This window comes from Chlamydomonas reinhardtii (genome assembly GCF_000002595.2).
Source record: "Chlamydomonas reinhardtii strain CC-503 cw92 mt+ unplaced genomic scaffold scaffold_39, whole genome shotgun sequence".
Classification (NCBI taxonomy): Eukaryota; Viridiplantae; Chlorophyta; class Chlorophyceae; order Chlamydomonadales; family Chlamydomonadaceae; genus Chlamydomonas; species Chlamydomonas reinhardtii.
Genome location: NW_025061552.1, coordinates 1 through 8,284, shown reverse-complemented (window position 1 = coordinate 8,284; position 8,284 = coordinate 1). Strand labels below are relative to the sequence as shown.

Below are 8,284 nucleotides of genomic sequence, written 5' to 3'. Positions count from 1 at the left end.
ACACACACACACACACACACACACACACACACACACACACACACACACACACACACACACACACACACACACACACACACACACACACACACACACACACACACACACACACACACACACACACACACACACAGACACGTGCCGTGCAGGCTGGTAGACATGTCCCCCTCTATCCCCCCTCCCCCCCCTCGCTGTCAGTTCGCCTGCACCGGGTTTTCAGTCGTCTAGGTCCAGCATTGGGCTTACCACCTTGCACGCGCCCCACGCTCAAAGGGCTAGGCGCGGGGCGGGGGCGACCTCGGGGCTTCTCGGCATTCTGGCGCGTCGGCAGGCATGGCTCAGCAAGTCGCTCAAAACTTCCGATATACTTCCCCGCTTTGCTTGCCGCCAACATAGTTTGCCCTAAAGACTGCATATCAGCGGGCACCGGATGCTTTCCTCGCGACCTCGCGAAAGTCAATTGTCCCTGGACGCGCCAAGGCACTTCTCGTTCCGCCCGAATTTTTCCTGCCACCTATTTACATGCAATAGGCGTTAACAAATACTAATACGTAGCAGCCGCGGTTCGCGCCAGTATGCTATGTTTTGCCGGCGCAGCCACGGACAGGGGTGTTCCTGGGGGGCTTCGCCCCCCCCCCTGGAACGCTGCGCTGGGGGGGCTCAGCCCAAACAAATTCCTGGCGGTACGGTATACCCCAACGCACTCTCACCTCCATACTGGAACGCTGGCAGCAGTCGACACCTCCGAGGCCCTCTGAGGCCCCGGCGCGGCCGTCCCTGGAAGTCCTGCAGGCCAAACCAAAGCAAACGGCAAAGCAACGCCACAATCATCAAGTACGACACACGTACACGCAATCCCGCAGTCGAGGCCAATGACGCTGCCCTGCCCGGATCCACACTCCATTACCCTTCCGACCCCACGAGGGACCTCATTTTCTACATGCACGCAGCACGGGAGTTTACCCCACTCGTCAGACAAGGCAAAACCCTCGGCACCACACGATGGACCGGTTCCCGGCGGATCCCGCCAAGGCGGGTCCCAGCCCATGCCGCGGCGGCGGGCCCCCACACCCACGCTACCCACAAACTACTTGCTTCCCGCCCCTACCAAGCAGTCGCTGCACCTGCCCACCAGCGGCTTGAGCTAATAGAAGGGTGCCCCACCGCAGCCACATCACCCCCGCACACGCAATCGCCCAACCGCCGCAAAAGCAGTGCTTGCCCCACCCGCTGTCCACACACGCACCACGCAGCGCCGGCAAGGGGCCTCCCACCGGCAGCCGCGCAGAGAGGGAACCGCGCGACTGCGCAGCCCAGCGCCAGACCTGCATGGCGCAAAGCCAGAGACACAGCGTTAAATGTTCAAGCATTACATGATTTTAAACTTGCGTGGGCCACAGAAAAGAACGTGAATGGGGGCGGGGCTGTGCGCGTTCAGGGGTACACGGTGGATATGTAGGACAGTTGTCGCAGATGGGTGGGACGGGACAGTTCGTGCCAGATACGGTATGTGGGGAAGGCTCCGAAATTGATGGGGGCGCCTAAACAGACAGATGAGCGGCCCGGAGGAGGGAGAGATTGGACCTGCTGTTCGTGGGATTGAAGAGGGAGGGATAGGCGAAAAAGGGCAAACCAGGAAGGATGAGGAGGGTCGGAGAACTTGGGTGCTGGTGTGCGCATGAGCTGCTGCTTCCTTTATGCTTATGAGCGCAGAGGGCGAGCATACTAAGATGTGGTTATAAGCAGGTATGAGTGATGGCTAGGGTTGTGCCGCCCCTGAGAAATAGAAATATAGCCTAGAACAATTCTACATCAACATAATGTAGTTTTGAGAAATTCTGCAGAGGAGGGGTAGAGCGTTTCCGCAGTAGAACGTGCCAATATCCAAACATTTCAAAATTGGCGTTAAAGCAGGGATTTCCCCTCCTTTCTGTGGCAAACACTCGTACCTACAAAATATTTAGTTATATTATTTATATATAACGATGGCACAGCATGCTGACAAGCCGGACCCGCCAGGAAAGCCCGACGAGCAGGGGAGGGGGGTGTGCAACTCGGCCTGGATCCAGGTTCGCGCTGCATGGGACCCGGCCAAAAGGTGTTCGGACCCCTCCCAAGGAGCTCCCGGCCATTCATTCGTGTATGTAAGACAACTGTATAGTCATTAGAACTGATAGCGGGCCAGAAACCAGCCCATAGAGCGGGCCGGCCATTGACAAATTGCGCGCACTGGAAACACCACGAGCGAAATTCCGGCTGCTTGCAATCACCCCAAAAGCTCTTCTGCTAACTATGAAACTGATGAGACCTCCAGAAAGCGACGGGCGCGGCCCCTTAGGGGCGATGCCCGATGCCCTGCAGACCCTTCGCGGGAATGGCCGTTTTGGAGCCCTTTCCGAGGCCCGCCGAAGCGAGCGGCCCCTGCCGTCCGCTCTAGACATATGTACAGATGCCATATTCAGGGGTTTGGTCCGTGTCTATTGGTGTTAACAGGGGTGCGCGTCCTGCGCTTCCAGGAGAGGGCCCCCTGACCTGGCATTTTACCCCTGGACGCAAACCGTGAAGCCCGCAACCGTGAAACACATTATGCTTCTGAAAGTTCGTTACATGCCTCCACTATGCTTGTGCGCGCCAGCAGAGCTGCGCAGGTATGCAACTCCTGGCCAGGGGACTCTGGACTCTTGAGGTCCTGCTCCGGACTCCCTGAGTACCTACGCTGATAACTGTGACACCTCCTATGCATGTAATGCCTACCCCCTCGTGCATGTACGGTAACACATATGGCCGTCTATACTGACAGGTCGTATGATGCCCATTGCGTGCGTCCCTTGGCTGGCCAGGGGCGTGCTGCCTCTGACTGTCTCCTATGACCTGTTCACCTTCACTTCCACCTTCACTTGCACCTTCAATACCCCTTCTGCTCGCACCTTGATAACTTTAGCCACTTAAACTCCAGTCACTGTAAGCCTCTGTGTACATGTACAAATCATAACCTTGTCATCACTACCATGCTGTGCTGACGCTCCACTCTCAGCCACGCTATCCTTCACTCCTTTCCCATCTCCGACTCCATACTGCACGGCGTTCTTCACGGCCTTACTCTCTTCCTTGCTCACTACCATCTGACTCCATACTGCACTGTGCAGTACTAGGCATGGGAGGCTCCCCTGGTTGCAAGATATATGAGAATGCTTGCCATGAATGCATAACATACCGTAAGTTTGCATTGAATCTCAAGGTTGCATACGCACCCGTTCCCGTTCGCAGTGTCGTGTGCACATACCGTAAGTGATGTGCTACACTAATGAACATACAAAACCGAGTACACATCGGATCAGTCCTCACTACAAAGTCCCGCGCACATGCCGTTCACGTGCCGTACGTGCGCGACACGCCGGCAGCTGCTGTGTTTATTTTTATAGTACATGCGAAAAGCCTGCAAAGAATTGGTTATGCCCATCACAGCTCTATCTTGCTAGTCCCTACGGTGGTTACGACATCAGTAACCAATCCCCATGCATACGTACTCAGTCGTTCAGGCGCACAGATGGCAGCCGTTTGCGCGCTCCCTCGCGCTGGGCGGGCGGTGCCTCTGCGGGAAGCCCGCGCTTGGCGCGCCCGCGCTTGGGAGCCACAGGCTCCATGCCTGCCGCCGCGGCCAAGCCGGCTGCCCCCGCATTGACGCCGACTGCCACCACAGCTCCGCTAGCAGCCGCTGCATCCTTGCCAGTCGCCGCCATGTTCCGCTCCGCGCCTGCTGCTGCCGCCGGCCGCGTCCGCTTTGCCTCCGCTGGAACAGCGTCCACAGCCCGTTTGCGGGCGATCGCAGCTGCGGGCGCCGCAACCTGAGCGCAGTGGGGGCAGAACCACTGCCCTTCCGGGATGCCGTCCACCCTGGGTGTCAGGCAGAAGTTGTGGTAGCCCTTGTCACAGCTGTCGCACAAGAGCATTGCGTCTGCGGGCTCCGGCTCGTTGCACAGCTGACAGACAAAGTCGTCACCGTAGGTGGAGTCACAGTCGCTGCTGCTGTCTGCGCTGTCGGGCTCGTCCGCAGACTCCTCCTCCGGCGCCTCTGCTGCTGGCGCTGCCTTCTTGCGGCCACGACGCTGGCCGTCTGCGCCGCCAGCCGCTGTGGTCGCCTTGCCCTTCTTTGCCGATGTAGCTGCATCTGCCCGCCTCTCGTCCCGCAGCGCCCGGTCACTAGCCTTATCGGCCTGTACCAGCACTTTGAGGTGACGAGTACCGGTCCCATCGTGCACCCAAAGTCCCCGGACATCTGGTGTGAACACTACGCCGAACCTTTTTGCAGTCTGGAAAGCGCTATGGGCTCCCATATACATGTTCTCCATTCTGACACCTAAGCACATGATATCTAGGAACGCGCGATGCCCGCCATGCAAAATTGCGCCTGCATTCTGGTGGGGAAGAATGCCTCCCTCTAAGGACCCCGGCATGCGCGCTATGGCCAAAGTACCGCCAACACATATCGAAATCGTGCAGGCGCGGTGATATGGCTGCGACGATTTGGCCCCCTGTGAACTGAACCATCACATTTCGCCGGACATCGCGTGTGGCCTGATACTCCTTGTAAACATGGTCGGGATTCGCGCTTCTGGTTCCTCATACAGTTGGCTCCATTCTGACACCTAACCTAGGGGAAGGAGCGATAGCCGACGCCACCCGAGCTTGTGCCGCGCTGGGGGCCTTTCCATGCGGTCCTGGAAACGGCCCAACCAGCACCCTCCTGGCCTCCTAAGGCCGCACCCACCCCCGCTGGGACATGGTATTGGGATGCAAATGCCTAGGTCGGCGCTGGCAGCTCCTTAGGAGGCTCAGCGAGCCCGCAAAGGGTCCATTTCCCCGTTCTCCCCTGGTCTCACCGTCGCTCGCAGGGCGCCCAGGGCCTCCAGGACACGCCAGATCCCCGCGAAACGAGCGTTCCAGTTCATTTCAGTATTTCACGCCATAGGACACGTCAAGTCATGAAATCGCTCAGGAATGGCTCTAAACCCTCGAAATGTTGGAGGGGGACCTGCGGCCCTTCGCTATCAGTTCTAATGACTATACAGTTGTCTTACATACACGAATGAATGGCCGGGAGCTCCTTGGGAGGGGTCCGAACACCTTTTGGCCGGGTCCCATGCAGCGCGAACCTGGATCCAGGCCGAGTTGCACACCCCCCTCCCCTGCCGACGAGTCTAAAACTTACAAGTATGGCGACAAGCAGCTGGACCCCGCTACCTACGCTGCCACCCTAAAGGGTGCGAAGACCAAAAATCGCGCCTGGTGGTGGTCTCGTTTCAACGTCCTGCTCGCGGCGGGTTCGGTGATGCTCGAGTGCACTCGCTGCCTTCAACAAGTCAGCGCCGTGAACCCGTCAGTAGCGGCGCCGCAGCACGTAAAGGCATGCGACAAGCGCGTGAAGAAGGCGCTGGAGGCTGGAGCAGCGAGCGGCACCGACCGTACGTCCGCCCCCACCCCCGGCCCCACCCCTGACCCGACCCCGACCCCGGGCGCCTCCAACTCTGCCACTGGCGAGCTCAAGCGGCAGCGCACTGACTCTGGTCTCCGCAGCTTTTTGTTCCCCGCCCCGCAAATCGCCATCTTCCTGTGCAACCTGGCCCTCTTCTTCTTCAAGTGCAACATTGCTCTGCACCTGATTGAGCACCCCAACCTGGTAGCCGCGTGCGCCGCTGTGGGCATCATCCTGCCTGGCCGCAAGAAGCTCGCCACCACCATGCTGGACGAGGCCTACACTGACCTGAAAAGCGAGCTAGAGAAGGTGGAGGAGGCTGACGGCGGGCTGGCTGCAATTGCTACCGACGGCTGGCGGAGCCGTGTTGCGCTGACTGGCACTCCCCTCATCAACGTTATGAAGCTGCTGTTCAACCGCGCCATCTTCTGCAAGGTCATCGCCGCAGCTGGTGTTGTGAAGGACGCCCCGTGGATTGCGCAGCAGCACATCAAGCTGGCTGCAGACGCTCAGTTTGGCGTGTTCAAGGGCTGCGCGGACAAGTGCCTCGGCTTCATTATGGACAACACCAAGGCCAACCGCAAGGCTATGGTGCTGTTGCGCAAGCACAACCCGCAGGTGTGTGCGCGCGCGTGTGTGCGTGTGTGTGTGTGTGCGTGTGTGGGGGGGGGGGGGGGCAAGGTGCGGGTGCGCGCGTACCAAACCCCTGTCTCGCCTCAGCCCAGTCTCCGCACCCAGCCCCACACTCACACCCGCCTCCCTCTTCCCTTGCAGTGGATTTGCGTGGGCTGCGTCGCACATGGCTTCTCCCTGTTCTTCAAGGACCTGTCCGACGAGCGCAAGTGCAGCTGGACCGCGGGAGTTGTCTCCGCCATGCTCATGATGTCCCTGCTCATCAACAGCGCCGAGCGCATTCGTGCCCTGCTGCACACCGTTATGGCGACGGTGTACGGCAGGGTGAAGGGCATTACCGTCCATGCCCCAACTCGCTTTGCCTGCCAGCTGTTCATCGCCCGCGACCTACTGGATGCCAAGGCCTCTCTGCGCGAGCTTTGCTTGCACACTAGTTGGGAGGACGCCAGTGCCAGCTCAACCAACGCTGATCAGTTCCGCAACGCCGTGCTTGCCAACCGCCCCTACTCCAACCTGTGGTACAAGATGGAGGCCTACGTGGAGCTCGCACAGCCCGTCAGTGACACCATTCGCCAGCTGGAGGCGGACGCGTCAATGCTGAGCCAGGTGCGGGGGACAGGGATGTGCGGGGTGTGCCGGGGGAGGGATGTGCGGGGGAGGGGTGTGCCCGGGGAGGGGTGTGCCGGGGCAGGGCTGTGCCGGGGGAGGCATGTGCCGGGAGAGGGGTGTGCCGGGGGAGGGATGTGACGGGGGAGGGATGTGCGGGGGAGGGCTGTGCCGGGGGAGGGGTGTGCCGGGGGAGGGGTGTCCCTAAGCATGATTGTGCCGGGGGAGGGGTGTGCGGGGGAGGGGTGTGCCGGGGGAGGGGTAAAGCGTCACACACGTGTTGCTTTAGATACTTCAGCCTCGGTACTGACTGTATCCACCCCTCTCTCTCCCCCTCTCCTTTCTCAGGTGTACCCCGTTGCCACACAGCTGCGTGCCCACGTCAAAGCCTTCGAGGAGAAGCACCCCACCCTCAAGGGCGTGCTGTCCCTGTTCGACAAGCGGTATGAAAGCACCATCCGCAGCCCCGCCATGCTGGCCGCCTACCTGCTCGACCCCATCTACTTCCTCCAGGAGGAGGGCGACTGGACCCCACCATTCAGCAAGCTCTCAGTGCCCGACCAGAAGGACGCCAAGCAGTTTGTGTGTGAGCTGTATGGCGGCGCTGACAAGGAGAAGCAGGCGGTGGCAGCCAAGGAGTGGGACCTGCTCGAGCTGAGCGGTGTGCCCACCGACTGTGGCGGCCCCGTGCCCTCCCTGGTTGAGCGCAAGGACATCACCGACGCCAAGGGCAAGAAGGTGGGCATCGAGGTGGCTGCTCTGTCGCTGCGCCTGCGCTTCTGGCGCAAGAAGCTCAAGGCCACCTTTCAGGCCTTGGCGTTCGCGGCTGAGCGGCTGCTGTGCATGCACGCCACCACCTGTGCCGCCGAGCGCAACTGGTCGCTGTGGGGCAACATCTTCACCAAGGCACGCAACCGCCTGGGCCAGGAGCGCGCAGAGAAGCTGATCTTCATCCGGCAGAACAGCGTGGTCCTAGAGTCGCGCGGTCGTGGTGTGCTGTTTGATGAGGAGGTGATGATGTCGTTGCTGGGCTCGGGTGAGGAGGAGGAGGAGGAGGCGGTGGAGGCATCGGTGTAAAGCCTGCTAGGTGGTACCCTGGAGGCCACGCACTGCCACAATGACCTAATGAGTGTGAGGTGGCGCTGCAGGCGGCGCAAGGATGAGAGCGGGCTGATACGTTTGTTGCAGTAGGGGGTAATTGTCTGATTTATAAAGTGTATGGACGGTATGGTTGTAGGTCAGTAGGCAGCAAGTTCAGAGTAGTCAGCGAGGCTGTGACGACGGCTGCAGCAACACTTGATAGTCCACTTGATAGTATGCTCACAAATATTAAGCGGAAGTTGGGTTTGGGTGGCGTGCCACACGCGGACACGCCAGACCAGAGGCCCAGAGGGTTTCCCGGTACAGGCGAATTGTGTGTCGACGGGGATGGAAGCGGGCTGCCCGTTTTTGGGGTACCCGGCTTCCGCTGTGCGTGCCGCCATGCAGCCGTGCACCTAATACCGTGCACAAAACTACAGCACAATGCTTGGCTCTCAAAACCAGATATGAGCGCGCGCCAACTGAGTTGTG

The 8,284-nt window shown here is 59.9% G+C and overlaps 1 protein-coding gene across 1 annotated transcript; it reads left to right on the top strand.

Moving 5' to 3' along the window:
* Positions 1-4,879: 4,879 nt before the first annotated feature.
* CHLRE_39g760047v5 (uncharacterized protein) lies at positions 4,880-8,284 on the top strand. The gene is made up of 3 exons (XM_043073041.1): positions 4,880-6,091; positions 6,248-6,712; positions 7,061-8,284. The coding sequence occupies exons 1-3, from the start codon at positions 5,141-5,143 to the stop codon at positions 7,787-7,789; spliced, it is 2,145 nt and encodes a 714-aa protein (XP_042914032.1). The 5' UTR covers positions 4,880-5,140; the 3' UTR covers positions 7,790-8,284.

Bases quoted from the DNA above. Each gene is read 5' to 3' on its own strand.
- CHLRE_39g760047v5 (XM_043073041.1), top strand. From the start codon at position 5,141: ATGCAGCGCGAACCTGGATCCAGGCCGAGTTGCACACCCCCCTCCCCT. The intron at 6,092-6,247 runs GTGTGTGCGCGC...CTTCCCTTGCAG, and splicing joins TGCGCAAGCACAACCCGCAG to TGGATTTGCGTGGGCTGCGT. The intron at 6,713-7,060 runs GTGCGGGGGACA...CTCCTTTCTCAG, and splicing joins ACGCGTCAATGCTGAGCCAG to GTGTACCCCGTTGCCACACA.